Source organism: Danio rerio, chromosome 3, assembly GCF_049306965.1.
Source record: "Danio rerio strain Tuebingen ecotype United States chromosome 3, GRCz12tu, whole genome shotgun sequence".
In the NCBI taxonomy this organism is placed as follows: domain Eukaryota; kingdom Metazoa; phylum Chordata; class Actinopteri; order Cypriniformes; family Danionidae; genus Danio; species Danio rerio.
This window is the reverse complement of record NC_133178.1, coordinates 34,419,829-34,442,044: the sequence shown is the minus strand read 5'-3', so window position 1 is coordinate 34,442,044 and position 22,216 is coordinate 34,419,829. Positions and strand designations below refer to the sequence as shown.

At 36.5% G+C, this 22,216-nt stretch overlaps 1 protein-coding gene across 3 annotated transcripts in view; it reads right to left on the bottom strand.

The window, feature by feature from the left end:
- rpusd1 (RNA pseudouridine synthase domain containing 1) overlaps window positions 1–22,216 on the bottom strand; it is a 59,013-nt gene that overhangs the window by 17,209 nt on the left and 19,588 nt on the right. For 2 of the 3 annotated variants that reach the window (XM_073943596.1, XM_073943597.1), the window contains exon 6: window positions 12,482–13,420. In XM_073943596.1, the coding sequence (XP_073799697.1) occupies window positions 13,356–13,420 (65 nt within the window). In that variant the 3' untranslated portion in view covers window positions 12,482–13,355. Of the gene's footprint in view, window positions 1–12,481; window positions 13,421–22,216 lie in introns of those variants that run through there. The other variant, XR_012400626.1, reaches the window with a different exon arrangement.

The window sequence follows — 22,216 nt, the reverse complement described above, 5'->3', positions numbered from 1 at the left end:
CGTCAAACTGTTGTATAAACGCAATATCACATGAGTAGCAGTGCGATATGGCTGTATATCGGCACTGGTGGGGGCACTAAGGCACTCAGCCTACGGCCTCGTGCCAACGCACGCCTCCCACCAGTGCCGATATACAGCCATATCGCACTGCTACTCGTTTGATATTGCTCATATATATATATATATATATATATATATATATATATATATATATATATATATATACATATATAGTCCTGGGGTGAAGCAGTGGCGCAGTAGGTAGTGCTGTCTGTGTTGAGTCCTGATTGGCAGTTAACTTTCGATTCCGATCAAGTCTGAAACCGTGTGATCAGGCCCGACTTCTGATCACATGATCGGATCTGGACATCCCAATGGTTTATAGTGTATATGTAGCCTAGTTTATATTTTTGGCAAATGAAGAAATGTTAGAACACATTTTTGGATTATAATGTAATATAATGCAATAAAATTTTAATAATAACTATAGGTGCATCCCAAATCACATACTCACAAAGAATGTTGGAAACTTCATGCACTCAACAGCCGCTGCTTTGCCCACGTAGCAGCAGGGGCCGAGCTTTTGGGCGCTGATGTTGGATTACTTTATTTATTTTGAATTGTGAAAGCAAAATTCTCCTACGAGAGTGATAATACCACCTCCCGCTGGTGATTGCGGTTATACTCATGGCAGGTATTATTTGGCAGTTTGGTCATTTGTTTCACTAATTTGACAACCGTCATCTGGGAAACGGTTTGAATTTCCGCTAAGTAAAAAAACTCTAGTGTTCAATTTGGGACGACACTACATACATTATTAGCCCCCCTTTGAAATTTCTTTTATATGTATATTTCCCAAATGATGTTTAATGGAGCAAGGAAATTTTCACAGTATGTCTGATAATATTTTTTCTTCTGGAGAAAGTCTAATTTGTTTTATTTCGGCTAGAACAAAAAAGTTTTTTATTTTTTACAAACCATTTTAAGGTCAAAATGATTAGCCCCTTTAAGCTAATTTAAAAAAATTTTTTCGATAGCCCACAGAACAAACCATCGTTATACAATAACTTGCCTAATTCCCCTTACCTGCTAGTTAACCTAATTAACCTAGTTAAGCCTTTAAATGTCACTTTAAGCTGTATAGAAGAGTCTTGAAAAATATCTAGTAAAATATTATTTACTGTCATCGTGACAAAGATAAAATAAATCAGTTATTAGAAATGAGTTATTAAAACTGTTATGTTCAGAAATGTGTTGAAAAAAATCTTCTCTCCGTTAAACAGAAATTGGGTAAAAAAATAAACAGGGTGCTAATAATTCAGGGGGGCTAATAACTCTGACTTCAACTGTACTATGCTCTTGAGTGTGTAAGTGCATAAGTACATAGCGCATACAGTAAATGCATAGTGTATAAGGTGCCATTTGAGACATAGTTTATGTTTGGATTTAAAAGCGCCATCTACAGTTGCAGGCTCAATTTTCCACCACAGAAGAGTACTTATTAATTCTGAATCATTATTTTATTTCAGTGACCGTTGTTTATTTTGTTTTTCATTTATTGTTTTTTTTTATCTTATTTCACAACAGTTTTTTAATCAACAGTTTTAATCTTTAATTTTCGTTTACTAAAATAAGCTTTAACAGTACCGTCTTTAAAAAATAACGCCATAAAACCACTTTGGTACAACAAGAGCACTCACACAACGAGCACAGTCTGTCATCTTCCACATTCCCAAATCCCTGCAAAAAACATTACAGACTCCTTCTCAGCTAAATAATGTAACACATGAGTGTCTTTTCCTCCCAACTAAGGGGAAACAGCATTCTTTCCCTATAATAAGAAAAAAAAACATAGACTAGCTCTTCACTTCACACACATTGACTGCACTCTGTTCAGAGTCTGTGTATACTGCGAGTGAAACTTTTCCTGGAATTATAATTAAAGTCAATACATCTTCACATCCTTAATGGACCTGAGCGTATCGGAGCGTACAGCCAACACCCGTTTACCAAACAAAGATGCCATGAGTGCTTCTGGGCGCCGTGAGACTAATGCAGTGGATAATGGCTCACTCTCTAAGATTAGGATTGGTAATCCTGATGCCCATTGCCGAGCCACACATTCACATGATTGCTCTCTACACCGGTTGAACTCGCAGCAGATGACACTCTAATCTGCCCAAAATAATCCACTCTCACTCCCCCCCCCATCACAAATCTCCATTTATAAATACATATGGGATCACATGGACCAATAGTCTGCTTAAATGTACACATCTGGGGTAAAGTGCTACTCTGACGACGTTTGACCCAATGACCGCAAATCTACGTTTATGGCAAAGCTTAATGCCTCTTTAATCTAAATATGGCAGATGCACGCATTAGAACCCATATCTTGATCTCAAATGGGGATTTATGCTTAGAGGGGCATATGGATGGTGAATGGACATTTTAAAGGAGAGAATTAATAATGGGTTCAGACTTGTAAAATCACTTGCTGCTCTACACACTCACTGTTCTCCTTTGAGGATCTAAAAAAAAGTGAGAAGTGAACAATCTCAGGGTGTAAAAGTGTAAGCATACAGTATTTAACCCTTTACCGTCACATCACTTCAGTTCAAATGAGGCGAGCGGCAGTAATTAGTGTCACTCATAGTAATATATTTTTAACTACAAAACAGTGCTAATCTAACCTTTAGGTCATGCATGACCAAGTCTTAAGAACAAGTGAATGTGACCAAATTAGGCAAACATGTTAAAGGCAATTAGAACAGTAGGTCTCAAAGTGGGGGTTGTGGGACAATGACAAGGGGTAACTTGTGGATGTCCAAAACTCAAATAAATTTAATTAAACTATTTGAATTACCATATATTATTCATAACCCACGGAAGATAGTTAATAGCTGCGTTAAAGAAACAACAACAACTACAACATACAAATAAAAATCAGCCATCAGCCTTAAATTTTTATATTAAAATGTAATTAAATTAATAATCGAAAAAAAAAACATTACATGGTTAATAGACTGTTGCATTTTTGTGTTGTCAATATGCTCATGTTTATATATGCCTATAGTTGTAGGTGCAACATTTGTATATTTACAGTATAACCACCTTGAAAAATGGGGCTCGCAAATCACTGACATTGTTATTTTGGGGGTCGCGGCTTGAAAAGTTTGGGAACTCCTGAATTAGAAAAGAGCACACACCCAAACAGATTCTCTCTGTGGTGGGTTTTGCATATTAACTATTGTTCTCAAAAGATATTGGGAATACTATTTGTATAAAATTGTAAGAAAGAAACATTACTCAGACTACATAAGGTGCACAATGCAAGTACCAGGTTGGACCCCTTTTAGAACTGCATTAATTTTTCATGGTATATTTTCAACAAGGTTCTAGAAACATTCATCTGAGATTTTGCTTCAAACTGACATGAGAACATCAGAGTTGCTGCAGATTTGTTGACTGCACAATGGACATCTATGATGTGAACCTCCAATTCTACCACATCACTTTCAATTAAACTCATCTTTATTTCTATAGCGCTTTTGCAATGTGGATTGTACTCTAAAGAGCAAATTTATCGATGATGCGCAGCTCCACAAATCAAGTTCCAAACCAAGCAAACCAGTGGTGACATTGGCAAGGAACAAACTTCACAAACCGACAAAAGTGAAGAAAAAAAAAAACCTCGAGAGAAACCAGGCTCTACAAAGATGATGTTGTGCATTAAGATCTGTGACTGAGGTCACGTTCAAAAAAATATTTGATAAGGCTACACTGTTAAAATGGTTGTGATTTCAACAGTAAAAAACTGTAAAAGTGCTACAGTCAAAATCCAAAACCTGGTAAACGGTATGTTTCCTTAATATATACGGCGACTAACTGCAAATTGACTTTCTCAGAATTTCCGGTATGGTAATTTACTTTTTATACTTTTTGTTGACATTACTATGAATATTTTTAGTTGTTTCCCCATCAGTTATGTACATTAGAGATTTATGTTACATCTAATGTTGATAAACAATGTTTATTTCATGACTATTACCATTCTGGTGTTTAGTAGCTGTGTGAATGACACTTAGCACCTTCTATATATTATTACACTTTTCTGCTTGTTGGAGAAGTTGATTGTGATGAGCTTTGGTTCATTATGTAACTTCCTCATCACCTCCTACATATGGGTGTGCTAGCGTATCTAACTGTGTAACAAAAGATTTGTAGATGTTGGTCATTCAAAATATAGACATATTACCATATAAATTAATGAAATACAGTAGTTTACTGTGAAAATGAGAAATTACTTTTACTGTATGTACCGTGTTTTTAACGGTAAAGTACTGGCAACCTCAGCTTCCATTTTTTTACCGTAAATTTTACGGATTTATTTTTTTACAGTGTACCTTTCCAATAATTGTTTTAGAACAGACCCATTTTACAAGACGTGCTGACATGTTTAATTGTCATCAGTTTCAAAATCTTTCAAAGTTTTTAATATCTAGATTTAAAAAAACAAAAAAACATGTACATTTATGAAGCTATGTTTTGTATTACATCATCTTGGCATCAAATTAATGTAAGTTGTTTGTAATGCAGCCATGACAGTAAATTGCAATTGTTCTCTCTTCTGGCTGCTGTTGTCAGTCTCAAACATTTTTTTTTATTTTCATGAAAGTCATAAAAACACTATCATTGTTTTTATTATATTATTATTATTTTTTCATCAGAGCAAATTAAAATGCAAAAAATTTGCCAATTTATGGTACTCCCATTCACGGCTCTAAACTTACCCAAATATAATGACCTCCTCTACTAAAAAAACCCTGGAAATTTTAGAAAGGTTCTACTAGGATTTTTGTTCCCCCTGTTGTTTATTTTGACATTTTATGAAAATATTTAAAAGTCACTCACCAATTCACTACCTTTAGACAGTTTTGTATAGAATTGGTAACACCAGCTGATCTTTCATTAACCTGATTTTTATTAGCCACTTTTACTTCAATCTCAATGAGCTGTTCATTAAGAAATGGGACTCAACTTAAGTCTTATACGCATGCCAAAACCATTCATTCTTGCTTTGAGTTTTAGAGATGTACAAAATATTCAGAACTGAATTTATAAGTAATTCCATGCAAATGTCAACCTTGCCATGGAAAAATTAAGTTTTCATCAAAACAGAGAAACATTTTTTGTGTAAGTAAGTATTTTACAGTGCTTTAAATAGTCAAAAATGTATCTGTCAATGTTTTCAAACTATTATATTTAATTTACCAAAGTCACACATGTGCCAATTTCACATCAGTCACATCTGTAACGGAAAAGTGTCACATCCAAAACAAAGCTTTTCCCTCATAATTGCAAAAATGTTAAATAAAATAAAAATCAACGATTTTTGTTCTATATTAAGCCGACTCTTATTCTTTAGATTAGCATTAATTCTTTTAGGTTGTGCAGATTAACTTACAGAATTTCTAAAAAGCATGTTGTATACTGTAAACTCAGAAACTTTTTTTGTCACAATCATAACGCATGTTTATTTTTCTCATTTAAACTACAAAATGTTTACAGATCAATATTTTTCTAACCACAGAGTTATGGGGTCAGACTACAGAGTTATACGAGTTGCTTTGGAAAATATAAACAGTTGCTTTAATATAATGTTAACATATACTTTCTCTGTGAATATCTGTTTTGAGTTTTTACTGTAAACGTCACATCCATACCGCTGGAATTGCTCATATGTTAAATAGAGACTCTGCATGCAGTGTGTGGCCATTTTTGAGACATTTCTGTCTCTAAAGCATGGCTCTTGTCCCCTGGCTGAGGCAACTGATCCAGTTCTGTCAGTGCACTCATATATAGTCAACCTGCACGTATATTTTAGCTCTGTCGAACACCTGCACGCTTCACTCCATTTGCCTGAGCGCCAGGGGAGACGGGTCAAGCTGAGGCCATGCTTCATTTCCTCAAATGAGGACAGAGCAAAGATTCTGGAGACACCCATTTTTTCCCTCTCCCCTCTAAACTCTTCTGTTCCGCGCCCTGGGCTAATTGGAACGGGCTGAATGTAAATTGAATGCGTGGAGCCGAGTGTTGGGATTGTGATCTTTGGCCCACTTTTGGCACATGTGCACAATGAAGGAAATGTAAGGTCCTAAAAGCGGTGCGGGAATATGTACACTGAACCTGAGCGAGAGGTCCTGTCCCAGGGTATGTGTCCTCACTATTTGGAATCAGCCATTTTGCATGGCAAACAAAAACAAACTCGGTTGCCCATTATTCCACTGTGGTGTCATTACATGGCTGACTTAACCCCAGTGGGCCTGCTGTGTTTGCACAACGATCTGGCTGAACTACCCAAGAGGGACTGAATGCCTCTTATTCCACTCGGTGTTACATGGCCACTCCCACTGACTCTCAGGCAACTGAATCAAACTCACATCTGATCAAGGAAAACATGTACACTGTAAGACAGTGGTGACGCCAGACATTTTAAACTCAGTTGAGAAAAAGAGTGGACCCCAGTGTCTTCTCCCAAACTAAAGTACACCCTTTTACAACACTTTAAAAGGAGGTTAAAATATGAGTCAAAAATATGCTCTAAAAATGCTGGGTTGCTGAAACCCAAAGTTGGGTCAGATACTGCATAGACAAGCCCAACTGTTGGGTAGAAGGGTGTATTTACAGTGCTCAGCATAATTGAGTACACATTGAGTGTGATTTGGTGCATTTAAACAAAACAGATTTTATGAAACATATATTTTTTAAAATTATATTTTAGTCGCAGAACATATTTAAAAATTGAAAGATGATATAATTACACTAAAGCAAAATATTGCAAAAAAAAAAAATTACAACCAACAAAATTTCAACAAAATGTTTTTGCTTCTCTTGATTTTTCCTCTTTTTTTACATTTTTATTTAATATTTTTCTCTATAACATAAGTTTGGGTGTACTAGTTTTTGGAACGTTATTGTAAGTTATTTTGTTAGATTGGCTCCAGATTTGGCTTCAGTACTGACTAATCTTAATGTTTATGCACAAATATAATATTGTATAAATTCCTATTAAAATATGACTTTAAAAGAGAGATTTGTGAGGGGTTATATATGCTGAGCACTTTAATCATTAAAACAAAAATTATAATAATAACAATAATACTTAAATGAACTCAAAAATAACTCAATACACTTAGGAAAAACTAAAACAAAATATAAAATAATAATAATACAGCAATAACATATTTGTCTATATACCTTCATTGTCCCCTATTTCAACAAAAGGTTGCTTCTAGACTCTCCAAAAACTTCATAAAACACTTTCCAGATGGACAAAAGTGTCATTTAAATAAATTGAAATAATGTACACATTTATCACAAATCTAATTTGGACAAACCCAATGTTGTATAAAATGTTATTTGTTCATTAATTTTCCCTCGGCTTAGTCTCTTTATTTATCAGAGGTCACCACAGCGTAATGATCCGCCAACTTATCCAGCATATGTTTTACACCGTGGATGCCCTTCCAGCTGCAACCCGGTACTGGGAAACACCCATACACTCTCTCAAGCACACACATACACTACGGCCAATTTAGTTTATTTAATTCATCTGAACCATTCATCTGAACCATTCATCTGAACCAGGAGCACCCTGAGAAAACCCACGCCAACATGGGGAGAACATGCAAACTCCACACCGAAATGCCAACTAGCACAGCCGGGATTCAAACCAGCGACCTTGTTCCTTTGAGGCGGCAGTGCTAACAACTGAGCAACTATGTCGCCCCTTTAAGATGTTAATCCAGCATTTTTAGAGTGCATATGTTAGAAATGGAAATTAAAATGTGACCTGACTTTACTTACTGTAACATACACTCTTGTGTAACATGTCATTACAAATTTCTCATCTAGCATCGATGCATTTGCTCTTCAGTGTTTGGACTTCCAGCAGTGAAATTTAAACCACACTAAACTGAACAAAACTGAACTTCAATTCAAAATTGAACTGACGCAGTTTCAATTTACTAGAACTTCTATGTTAAGCTGCTTTAACACAATCTACATCAGAGGTCACCAATCTCGGTCCTGGAGGGCCGGTGTCCCTTCAGGTTTTAGCTCCAACTTACCTCAACACACCTGCCTGGGTGTTTTAAGTATACCTAGTAAGACCTTGATTAGCTTGTTCAGGTGTGTTTGATTAGGGTTGGAGCTAAAATCTGCAGGACACCGGCCCTCCAGGAACAAGTTTGGTGACCCCTGATCTCCATCGTAAAGGCGCTATAGAAATAAACATGAATTGAATTGAATATAAGCATAAATATTTGAGGTAGAAACAATACAAAGTATTTGTTAAAAGTATATATATGATGTTTGGACCACACATGCAGCTTTGCTAAAGCTGTAAGACATCATCCACATTACAGATGCAATGCCACACACCAACAACACTTTTAGTTCATTTTCACGATTCACCTTAATTGTGGCAAATAAATGAAGTTTAATTGTAAAAGATCATTTCTGCTTATTATACAGAATTATATTTTGGCAATTTTTGCCACAAGCCCTGAGGGAGTGTTCTCTTGTATGGCTTATCATTGGAACATGGCAGTGAAGCGGTGAATGCAGAATAGCATTTAATGATGCCAGCTTTCAAAGAGGTGCACGTCTATGGCAAAAAAAAAAATGCATGTCAGGCTTGTTCGAGCAGCGATGCGAAGTCAGCGTTCTGCAAAATAAATTTTTAGAGGAACTAGTGTATGGTGTCACTTTATGAAAATGTGAGCGACAACTGCAGTTGTGCAGTGAAACATTACTGCCGTGGCTGTATAATGTTTTAGTTTTCTGCTGTTCTCCTACAGTACAAGCTACCCTCATTGGTATAATGAGTGAAGAACAATCTGGAACTGTATTGAATTTGACTAATTGCTCAGATTGACAGGTCATCCATTTATCATTCGTCATGGAACAGAAGTTCACATCTGAAAGATCATCAATTTACCCGGATTTTTACATATTTTTCATGTAAATGCAAACCAGCAGTCAATCCAAATGCCCCAAAGTCACACCGGCGCTTATGTGGCCTGGTCACCGCTGTGAGTCTTTTGTTAATAAGCAAAGAAGCATCATTCTTCATTTGCCTCACCTTCTAAGTCACGAATAAACGCTGTCACTGCCATCCCTCCTTCAGACAACAGGCAGTGACAGGAAGTATGTGCTGTGACGTGCCTGTGTGCCCCAGCGGTCCCTCTTTAGGAGATTAAAGCCCCGAGCTGACAGCTCTTTAATCTCTGGTGCTTTGTTAGCGGACCATGTGGTGTAGAAACAGCAGTGCCTTATGGGGAATAGGTCTGGGACGAAGTCATCCACAGCATTTCACATCATCAGCAGCTGAGAGAGAGGTAAAATCATCAAAACATTAACCTAAAAATTAAATCGCTGAACTCACAGGTTCAGAAAAAAAAATGCATGTTCAGGAGAGCTAAATATGCATCTTCCTGAAACACATGAGGGAATTGTTTTTTTTTTGCCAAGGTCAACATTTGAAGTATGTTGCACAGACCGCTGGACATTCCAGAGTGTGCACATCATCCACTAAGACTGACGGCAGCTGTATATGCTGTACGTCTCGCTGTGGAAAAATACTGACTCACTCAAACTGACTGTGTGTGTGTGTGACATAAGGAGAGGGAGCGGCACTCAGGGAATTCCATGGCAACACGCTGACCGAGAGACATCAAGAGTCTAGAAATATGCCAAAAGAAGAAACACAGGGTACATGCTTTAAGACCAGACTTCCTTTTATAGCGCTCTCCTGTGTGTTTGGCAACAGCGGGAGATTTGCCCGCGTCCTGATGTTTATGGCAAGATAATGAGGATGCGTTCTTTGATTCTGCATCATTCTTTTGCCGGATAGTTTTTAGAAACTGCAAAATGAATTTGCTATTGGGTTTAAAACATAGTGTGGAAGAGCACGCAAATGGTTATGGATTATTAATAAATCTAAGAGGCAATATTGTGCAGACTCAAGCAATGCACAGCTGAAATAAAATATTTAGTGGGCACTTTTTGAAAGCACGCTTTAGAAAAATGCCACCCACAGTGCAAAAACCTACAAAACACCTCTTACCGAATTACGCAAAACCATCAGATTAGTGCAGGATCAGAAATATACAGGGGAGATGGGGCCAGACAGAATCTGCCGAGCTTATAGTATATGGTGGCTACAAACCTAACATATAAAATAAAAAGGAATTTAGCCATTATTTAAAGTTTACAATCAAAATCCAATTAGAAACACTTGTTTGGTAAGTAAAACTACTGCAAGTCTCTCATAATACATCCAATAAAAGACTTCACAGCTTGTATTGTACACTATTATTTAAACATAATGTTTATTCATTCATTTTCTTTTTGGCTTAATTCCTTTATTAATGAGGGGTCGCCACAGCGGAATGTACCCCCAACTTATCCAGCATACACAGTGGATGCCCTTCCAGCCGCAACGCATCACTGGGAAACATCCATACACTCTCATTGAGACACATACACTACGGACAATTTTAGCTCACCCAATGCACCTATAGCGCATGTCTTTGGATTGTGGGGGAAACCGGAGCACCCGGAGGAGACCCACGCGAACACGAAATGACAACTTACCCAGCTGAGGCTAGAACCAGCGACCTTCTTGCTGTGAGGCGATTGTGCTACCCGCTGCACCACCGTGCTGCCCTGAAGTTAATGTAAAAAAGGAATAAATATATATTCACACACATTCACATGTAGACATGGGATGATAACCATTTTCAAGGTATACTGCGGTTTGGAAAAGTCAAGGTTTTAAAACTGAAAACATTTTCTGCTATACTGTTCCTAAGGTAAATGTAAGATTTTAAAGCTTTTTTTTGTTTGTTTTTTTTAGAACAACAGTATCTCTAGCAGAAAAAAATATATAAGGATGTTTCAAATTGGAACGGCATTTGTGTTTTTGAAAATTTAGCCTAATAAATGTTTCCAAAAATTAAATATATTGTTTTTAAAGGGGAAAAAAGTTTTAGTTTTCATCTAAAAAGAATATATTTTAGAGCAGTAATCACAAAACCGTGAAACCGTGATATTTTCATCCAAGGTTATCATACTGTTAGAATAATATACCGGCCCATGCCTATTCACACATGGCTCAAAAATCTGAGGAAATCTGCAGGAGTAAATTCCACAGGTGTAAATAATTAAAATTATTTGTTACTTTTTAAATATTTCCCTATATGCTGGAAAATTGGGTGGGGCTGTCTGGGAAGGTCCTCAAATTAGGGCTGTGCAATTTGGAGAAAATATCTATTTGCGATTTTGTGACAGATGTTATGATTACGATTTGATTAGCGATTTAATTTTGTAGTCAAGCTTTAGCTCAATAATCTGTAAGCCATGGCAATAATTGTGCAGCAGCTCTTAAAAATTACCTGTCTTTGTTCGGGGTCTGTGACTTTGAAACCAAAATATTCCCATTTTACCAATGCTGTTTTTTTTTTTATTAATTTGTCTGTTAATGCTTCTGAAGCAGCAAACGCCATTATCCTGACTTGTTCACGCTTCCTGTTTGTTTTCTTTTTTTTTTGTGGGTGTTCCATAGTTCAGTTGCGCAATTCTGATTGGGAAGAACAAACGTATGCTCACTTAATTGGCTAGCAAGACGATCACACACAGACAGAAGTCAAGCATTTGTTCTGGACAGGGGAAATTAAATTATATATATATATATATATATATATATATATATATATATATATATATATATATATATAAAGTCTTCTTCTAAGTAAGTATATATATATATATATATATATATATATATATATATATCATATTACAGCCTCTTGTGATTAGCTAATCGCAACCTTTCAAATTGCGATTGCCATTTGATTTCGATTAATTGCACAACCCTACCTCAAATAGTTCCTTACCTTAAAGGCAAAGGTTACTATTTCAGTATAGGCGACCATAGGTCGAGGTGGACACCATGACATGTGGAGTCCCACAAGGTTCAATTCTGGCACCTCTCCTGTTCAACCTTTATACGCTCCCACTAAGCCAAATAATGAAGAACCAAATCTCCTACCACAGCTATGTTGATGACACTCAGATCTACTTAGCCTTACTGCCTAATGACTTCAGCCCCATTGACACCCTCTGCCAATGCATTGATGAAATGAACAGTTAGATGTGCCAAAACTTTCTTTTGTTAAACAAATAGAAAACTGAAGTCGTTGTGTTTGGGAACATAGATGAGGTTTTCAAGTTGAATGCGTACCTTGGCTCTAAGGGCCAAACAACAAAAAATAAGGTCAAGAATCTTGATGTGATTCTGGAGTCAGATCTGCTGATGTCAAAGCAGTAAGTAAATCAGCATACTATCATCTCAAAAACATTGCATGAATTAGATGCTTTGTTTCTCTGACGATTCAGAGAAACTTGTTCATGCTTTTATCAGCAGCAGGTTGGATTACTGTAATGGACTCCTCACCAGCCTTCCCAAAAAGACAGACAGACAATTGCAGCTCATCCAGAACGCTGCTGCCAGGATTCTGACCAGAACCATGAAATCAGAACACATCACACTGGTCCTCAGGTCTTTACACTGGCTCCCAGTTGCATTCTGAATAGATTTTTTTAAGTATTATTACTTGTCTATAAATCATTAAATGGCCTAGCACCTTGATACAATGCAGATATGTTTACTGAATACAAACCTAACAGATCACTCAGATCTTTAGGATCAAAAAAATAGAAATTCCAAGAGTTCAGTCAAAGTAGGGTGAATCCATCTTCAGCTACTAATAATTGAAAAATATTTAACAATGAATTATATTTGACATTTACTATTTAACTGCATTTATGATCAAATAAATGCATGTGCAGAACAGGCTTCTTTCGAGAACATGAACAAATATGCATGCATATATAATTCCACTTAATAAAAGTTTCCCTGAAAGACAAATGTAAAAGCTACAGTCTGACAAGAGATGAGAGTTAAATTGTCAGACATCATGCGCTTCTTTGCTCATCCAACCTGGTGAGATTCACTGTGCATGTACCCTCCATGTAGATGATGCCACTTTTCTTTGTCAGTTTTGTTCTCTCCTGCTCCGTCCCTTAGGTCTAATTAACCAGCTCAGGCTCAGCAAAGCGCAGTCAGCCAATTCAAAGGCATTAACAATTCATGGACAGACATCACAGAAATAACCAGACCTTCTCTTTCCATTTGACTCTGGAGGGGGAGGGAGGGTCGGAGAGGTCCCTGGTAGAGAGAGAGCAGGGTTGGTCCATCATGCAATCGGCTCGCTCTCTCCTCCAGCTCAGCATCCTTTTGCTTCATCCCATGAGGTTGCACACGCTGAAACACTCTTATGAAACTGGAACCCTGCCATGGAGATTGAATGATGCACAGTCAGATAGAGTTCCTTCTGCACCATCACAGAACACCCATCAACGAGTCATTAGAAACCAGATTTATTTTTGCTAAAACAGCAAATGCTTTAAAAAGAAATTTCTGTCATCGTTTATTCACATGCATACCATTCCAAACACTTATGTATTTTATACTGAACGACAGAAATATCAAAAATGCACTTTTGCTGGGGAATAAAAAAGCAGATGTCATTACTTTTATTAAGTGTATTATTGTTATTAAATGCACCAGTCAATTCAGACGTTTTTATATTTCAATAAAATGTTTTTTTTTGTCTATTGTAAAGAAAACATCCAAAATGTTTCATTTTGTGTTTCTTTTATCACACGTTCAGCCATTTTTTGTTATACTTTCAGCCAATTTCACAAAATGTGTTATTTCTTGACCAATTAATAGGGCAAGACAGAATCGGAGGTCATTTTTTGCTTTTCCACAAAAAATCTGCGGATTTATGCGGAATGATTTTAGGAGTATCATAACTACAGACTTAATATATGTGAAAAAAATTACTTTTATTCAATGCTTCAAATCCAATTAGATCCACTTATTTGTTAAAATAAACAAGTCTGTCATATAATATATCTACTAAAAGACATTTTTATATTTCCATAAAGTTTTTATTTTTGTCTATTGTAAAAAAAAATATATCAAAAGTTTCTTTTATCACACTTTGTCAATTTACGCCTGTAGATTTCTGTTACAATACATTTTTGAATGGCCAATTTCACAAAATACAGAATCTGTGGACATTTTTTGCTATTTTTCCAGAGAATTTGTAAAAAAATGGCAAAAAAAAAAAGTTTTCAAGACTCAATCATAGACTCAACGATGGGCTAAAAATCAGCAGATTTCTGCACACGCAGATTCCGTGTGGGCCTACCAATGAGCCACTTCACTCCACTTCAGCAACACTTCAGTTTTATTTATATCTACATTCTAAGGATTATTCATAGAAAAGGTATATTTTTATTTAAACATAACATCATAGAAAAGGTATATCTTATATATATTATAGATTTAGTAGTATGGAGATAACTATTAATTAATGTCTTGCCTTAAATTCATGTTTGAAATGACACTGAGAATTATAATGATTCATTGGATTGGTTTAATTATTTATTCAATTAGCATTGAATTAAAACACAAACCCAATATAGTATACACTCAAAAAAATGCTTTTGCTGCTGTTCAAATTACTTATTATATTAAGCTTAATCAACCCAATTCTTAAGGGTTTTGTGGGATAGTTCAATTGTTTTATGTTCAATTAACTTAAATTTGCAAAAAAAACAAGAACAATTAAGTTAACTTAATGGATTTGTGTTGAGACGACATGAATAAATTGTGTGGAACCCTGCATTTTTTACACTGTGTAATGTACACTGTGTATAGTGTAATATATTGTATAGTGTAATATACATTATAAGACAACGTGTATTATATTATAGTACATTATATAAATAGGGCGATGCAGTGTCGCCTTACAGCAAGAAGGTCGCTGGTTTGAACCTCAGCTCGGCTCAGTTGTTGGTGTTTCTTTGCGGAGTTTGCATGTTCTCCCTGCGTTTGCGTGGGTTTTCTGCGGGTGCTCCGGTTTCCCCCACAGTTTAAAGACATGCAGTAAAGGTGAATTGGGTAGGCTAAATTGTCTGTAGTGTATGAGTGTTTGTATGAATGAGTGTGTGTGGATGTTTCCCAGAGATAGGTTGCGGCTGGAAGGGCTTCCGCTGCGTAAAAATGTGCTGGATAAGTTGGCGGTTCGTTCTGCTGTGGCGACCCCGGATTAATAAAGGGACTAAGCCAAAAAAAAAAAGAAAAAACAAAGAAAATGAATTATATAAATATAACTAAACCCAATCATTTCATTATATGATCTGTATAAACACTGGGTAATTTTTCACACTCACAAAAAAGGAGGTCTGCATTTGCCGCAAGATCCATCTATGCCTCGACTTTTGGCATCTCCCAGTCCAGAGAAGCTGCTCAATAAAACATTGCTGTCATGGTAAAACTTTAATGGCTCTGTCTTCGAGCATTAACCCACATGAACACACATTTAGGGCATCTTTTCTGCATAAGCCTTATGCTGAGCCCACCCGCCACACCACCTCCCCACTCCAAAAATCACCAGAGAAGATTTAAACGCCATTTTGCAAATAAAGCTTCCCAGCTCAGAGCAAAAAGCTTTATATCTGTTCAAATGGTATAATGGATATTAACCCTTTTGTACATGACAGGTGGATGAAGTGTTCTATAAATCATGCCCTAACCCTGTAGCTGTGATAATAAACACACATATCAACAGGAATTACATAAAAGTATAATCAATAATAGGCCAATATAATTGCTGCTGTTTTATTATTATGAAATAAAATGATTAAATAACACAGGAAACAAAACGATTCTGATATTATACAGCTAAATTAAATTACTTTGGCAATTTGTGCCAATCTGAAAACGTCCAAACACCATGTTTGTGACCTGCTCTTGTGTAGTTAAACAGTGAAGATTTGTCTTCATCACGATTTATGTTTTATTTATATGCTCAGCGTTCTTTACTAAATATGTTTAGGATACACACACTATACTCTATATCTATAAAAGTCATTAACTCACCCTCGTGACATTCAGAACCGTGATTTTCTTTCGTCCATGCAACACAAAGTGTGCTTGCTACTTTCACGTAGTTTTGAGAGACAGAACATCGTGATTTAACGTTACTTTAAAATCCTTGCAGCGCCCAATTAAGCAGCGCTATTAATGTTGTGTCACGTGATACATGAGAACCAATGGCGTTAGACTTTGTTCGATTAGACGCCATGTTTGTAGTCCATGTCTCTGTAGGCAGTTTCAGAGCTTCGACGGTGAGGGAAATCAATAAATTAAAGAACTGCAGAATTTTTGGGGTAAACTATTTGTATACGAAATTTAATCAAGTAAAAAAACACTGGTTAGATATTGACAATTTGTTTACTCACTGCAAATTACTGACAATATGAACATGAACAGTAGTCTACACACAAACAAAGTGATTGTTGGCCCCTCACATCTACTGCCAGTCAAAACAGCAGAGATTAAGCATTAATCTGATGATGGGGCACTCCCATAGAGTACAATAAAAACAAAATAGATCACCCTTTTATTGAAGGCTGTTGATTAAATCAGCTTACCTCACCATATAAAAGCAGCATGATCCCATAAATCCACTGAAGCCTTGCTCCTGTAATGTCTTAAGCATTAGAGGATAAGCAAACATTACTGGAAGCCATTTATTGGGAAATGCAAACATTCAAATCAATTTAATAAATTGATTGAGTTGGTTTAAATAACTAAAACGATTAAATATAGCCTGTCCTTTTCCAATTATGTGCAAACATTTACCAGGTTACAATTGTCTGGCTTGAAAACTGACTAGCAGTGCTGGGGAGTTATATGTAACAGAATAGATGATTTTCACACAGTAACTAAGAGAAAATGTGTAAATAATTAGTCACACGGGAACATTTAATCGATTACAATCTTGATATATGGAATATCTAATAGTTTTTTAAAGCAAGGGTATGTTAAAAATGAATAGTTTGTTTTTGAATTCTTTTGATATATTGTTCTTATTCTGATGCTTTTGATGCATAATTTGTAAGATTAACTGCTTTTTAAATGCATTTTCTGACAGAATGTTAAAATTAGACAATTAATTTATGTAATCAGTTAATAAGGTAAGTAAATAGTCTTGCTTTTCAGATTTAACTTACAATGATTAACCTTTCTTTAACTGAATTTTAAAAGTTGCGGCTAAGCTTGAAGTTTTTTTTTTTTTTTTTGTTGATGACTGGTAGCTTTTTAAAATTAGTTGAGATGGTTCATGCAACAAGCCCATGAAAGTAGCTCGATGGTATTTTCTCCATCTCTCTTACCCTTATATTCAAACATGCATTTGCTGGCTGAAGGAAACTTTGTTACATCACAGCAGAACGAAGAAGAAGTCTGCCCTCCATCGTCCTGTTCCCTGAACATCTCTGATCACTCATCACAGTACAGGCGACTGTGTTTAGTTTAATGATGAAAGAACAACCAACTTATTCTAGCAAAAGCAAACAATTCTCACGGCCAAATAAAATTAGAACTTTATTAGCCTAAATATTGTATAGATAAGATCTTAGACATGAAGTATTAACATATGAAACAGGGTTCAAATACATGTTGCTGAACATTTCATATCATAAGCTCAATCTACATTTTGCAATTAAAATCACACAATTAATGTTACACTTAAATCTGAAAGATCTCATAAATGTCTGAATATTTTGACAAAAATGTACAGACCACAATTAATATTATGTACATCAATCACACTTTTCCCCTCTCTACTTTTTTTAGTGCTTTATATCTAAATGCACCCACCTTCCTATAGAGCTGAACAGATTAGTACAGTGCTGGTGTGATTGAGCAGGGATTTTCAATAGAATATTTACAAGCTCTAATATCATAGCGATTCTTTCTGGCTGACAGGATAAGCTGCAATGATGACTTCTGTATGACTAATTCCTCTCCCTCGGGTTGGACTGGAAACACAAGGCTGTCCTATGTGGCGAGAAATCTCAGAGCTCCACAGTCCTCCTCCTCCTCCTCCTCCACCAACTGTGGTAAAATATGATTCACCATCTCAGGAGCTATTCTTGGTGTCTTCGTCTTATGCATGAAGCAAAAAACTTGAAAGGAACACTGGTATTGCCTGCGATGATCTCTGGTTTTAAGGTTCAGGGTACTTGCATAGAAGGACATGCTTGTCAAATGAAAGCAAACGTCTTCTCAGTCTTCTTTAGGAAGGAAGTCCACATTGGCGCTTTGGTTATTGAGGGCCTGCTCCAGCAAGGCTCTTTGTGTGATTGCAGGCAGGTAGAAGAACGCGTAGACCAGTCCCAAAAGCAGAAGGGCGATGATTAGGGGAAGTCCCCAATCTGTAGTCATTATCGGCTCTTGACAACGGGCCTGGAGGAAAGAGCCCTGCATTGTGCTGGTGGAAAAAAAGACTGAGAAATGTGACCTCTGCGTCCGCTGTCCAGAGACCGATTGAAAGTGTGTTTCCTGTTTTCTTCTTTTGGTGGGACAAACCAGCCACCAGCCGCTCTGCTTGGCACCAAAACCCAACTGTCAATGTGACACTCCTGCCAGATGTCACCAAATCAGGCCCGTTCCAGAAGGGACATCCCAAAACTGATAGCAGACACGTTGACCTGCCTCAAAGACATGCAGGACTCTGATTGCGTCATTGGTAAACAGTGAGCGTAAAATGTGTTTCATCTTTAAACGGTGTTACCTGAGGATTGGTGACCTAAGCCACGCTCAAGGTGGCGTAAGGGCAGCACTGAATACAGCGTATGGCAGATTTGGGATGTTATGCAACACTGGTTGGGTACATCACACTAAGTTATGAGTAACACCTGCAGAAAGCACTACAATAAATCACCTTCCAAATCTAGAATATGGATTATAGCGCTTGCATAATGTAATTATGTAACTCCTGCTAACATTTTGTGACACCATATTTTACAAGTCAGGACAAATTGCCTGTACTTCTAGGGTAGGATGGGATTAATAGCCTGGTGCTTTTACACGTATAGTGTCTTCTAGGGCATTTTAAAGTTTTTACTGCAATGCAGCCTAAATGATGCCCTTGCGTGGGACCCACTTACTAAGATAAATGCCTGCTGTAAAAGCCTATTCATGGAGTTTTTAAAAATATGTAGGAGAGTCGAATATGTGATAATATCAGTCATGATAGTGCATAATAATATGCAGTTGAAGTCAGAATTATTAGCCCCCCTCAATTATTAGACTGCTTGTTTATTTTTCTCCAATTTCTCTTTAACGGAGAGAATTTTTTAACACATTTCTAAACATAATAGTTTTAATAACTTATTTTTAATAACTGATTTATTTTATCTTTGCCATGGTGACAGTAAATAATATTTGACTAGATATTTTTCAAGACACTTCTATACAGCTTAAAGTGACATTTAAAGGCTTAACTAGGTTAATTAGGTTAACTAGGCAGCTTAGGGTAATTAGGCAAGTTATTGTATATGGTTTGTTATTTAGACAATCTTAAAAAATATATAGGGGCTAATAATTTTGTCCCTAAAATGGTGTTTAAAAAATAAAAAACTGCTTTTATTCTTGCCGAATTAAAACAAATAAGACTTTCTACAGAAGTAAAAACATTATTAGACATGAAAATGTCCTTGCTCTGTTAAACATCATTTGGAAAATATTTTTAAAAAGAAGAAAAAAATTCGAAGAGGGCTAATAATTCTGACTTCAACTGTATATGTTTTTAGAAATATTGTAATAAACGTTTTCACAAATAAGATCATCATTAGAAGTTAACAATGGTGACATCTCATAATAGCAACCTTTTCATCATTTTTTTAAATTTCATTTTTATTTTTCTGATAAAATGTCATGAAGAACTTGTAAGTGTTTTTAAATATTAGAAAAGCTGTTTAATTTCATCAATGTTGTCAATGTCTGTTCTCATTTAGGGCTTAAAAGTGAGGGCTAAAAAGCCCTGAGCTCATCAGCAAGAGAGAGAAGTCTGAGCTCAGATAAGTCTTGAGAGCTCCCCTGAATTTTTTCGCCCTGCCTATTCCTTCATTATTAGGGATTTCCACGGTGAAATGTACCGCCAACTATACCAAAAATGTCCAGAACTAAAACACTCATATACTGTGCCAATTTGGTTAATTCTATTCACTTATACTGCATGTCTTTGGACTGTGAGAGGAAACCGGAGTACCCGCAGGAAACCCCGGCGAGCATGTGAAGAAACATGCAAACTCCACACAGAACTGGCCCAGCCGGGACTCGAACCAGCGACCTGCTTGCTGTGAGATAACATTGCTAACCACTGAGCTGCCATTCCGCCCTGTCCTGGATTAATATAGGAAAGTGGGAAAGGAGTAGGAGTGGATGGGGGGGATTCTTCAAGGCAAAAATGACTAAGGTAAGGAAATCTGGTTATTTATTTGCATTTGGATTCGTTGATTGGTAAACCATATTGCTAATGCGGGACCAGCCGTAGTCAATCATAAGCATGTGATCCTCTCGAAATTAGTTTATAAATAAACTTCATTTTGAAAAAGCAACATAATTAAGAAAATTAGCAATATTGATATTATTTAAAATTATTGCTAGTATACTCTCAAGTCACAGTTTAGTCAAAAAGCTTAGAATGACCAAGAGGCGACACTCAGTAGAACAGTTACATTGCAACAGCAGCGCCCAGCAACAGCCTCGGATTCCGCCATTTTGGAGTGAAGCAATCGGCCGGCAAGCAGCTGCTGTGTTTTTTATTATTTATTTAAAAAGCGTATTTAAGCTGAGATACAACCTGTACGACTACAATACAACACTAACTATCACAATTATCAGCACTTTTAATAGTTTATTTTACAGACTTATAATATGCTGTTGTTCTATTGGAGTTTTCATTCTAAACGGCCGCCGCGCCCTCTAGTGGCTGTTTCCTCAAATGGCACTAGAGTGTCGCCTCTTGGTGATTCTATGCTCTTTGGTTTAGTCTTATGTTATGTCACATCATCTGCACTAAAAGAAAAAAAGTCCACACTACACAGTCTAAAACCCATGATATGTGACCATTCACACTCACTAAGCATGCATATATTTCAACCATATATATGTACTTGCAGTCTACAAGTTCTGTACGTGTCATATTGATGAATCGTAACATTATGCAATAGTCAGGGAGAGATTGTGGATAGACGTGGCTTAATTTTTTTAAAGTGTGCGTTTCAGTCCATCTATACTGAAACAGAACAGCAGCATTTCCAAACTAAAATGGGGTCCTTAGAGTTTTTAAAATGCTGTTTTTGCAGGTCAAACATTTAGGAGTGGCGTGGAAGCCAGATGTAACTGAGACAAAACATATGCATTTAAAAATGAAAATGCACAAGTGTAAATGGCATATAAGGCAGTATCATTTCAAAAGCTACACATTTTAGTACCCTAAATGTACATTTCAATTTCTAAAGTGTATATATAAGTTCCTACAATGTACAAATGTATACTTTTTGACAAGGTACTGCTTTGGTGACAGCTTTTAAACCTTTATTTGAGATTGCGAGAGTCATCCATATGATGTTTTATAGCAGGGACAGGCTGCTGTGGTGTGCTGAAGCTCATAAATGCAGCTGAGGTAAGGAGTTTGACTCAGACGGGCTGTCTTAACCTCCACAGAGAAAGGCCTGTCCCTCAGCGCCTGCAAAATCAGGTCACCTCACTGTGGAGCACCAAAGCAAGGACAGGACACTCAGTGCTGAAAAAACCTTAAAGGTGTCCATTGTTTTTCACATACAAAAGCACTTCATGTTAATGTCCTTATATGTTTATGTATTCGCATATATGGATTTTGTATTTTTTGTCAGATGAAATTAAGATCCTGAAAGAGACAGAGGTGCCTAATCAATACATAGAGGTGCTGAAGCTAATTACACTAATAGTCTAGACAACTTGATCTTTCGTTATGTATAACAAGGCCCTTAAGGGGAATGTTTCTGCAATTTGGTTGCTATTAATTACTGTTGGATGAAGAACATGCCCTTAATCATCTTGTTGTTGCATTTGTATAGAAAGGTAATTGGACATAGGATTTGGCTTTATATGTCTGAGTCATGGCCAATTATTAATGAATTTGGCGTTACATGTAGGTGTAATAGTGTGCATTTGTAA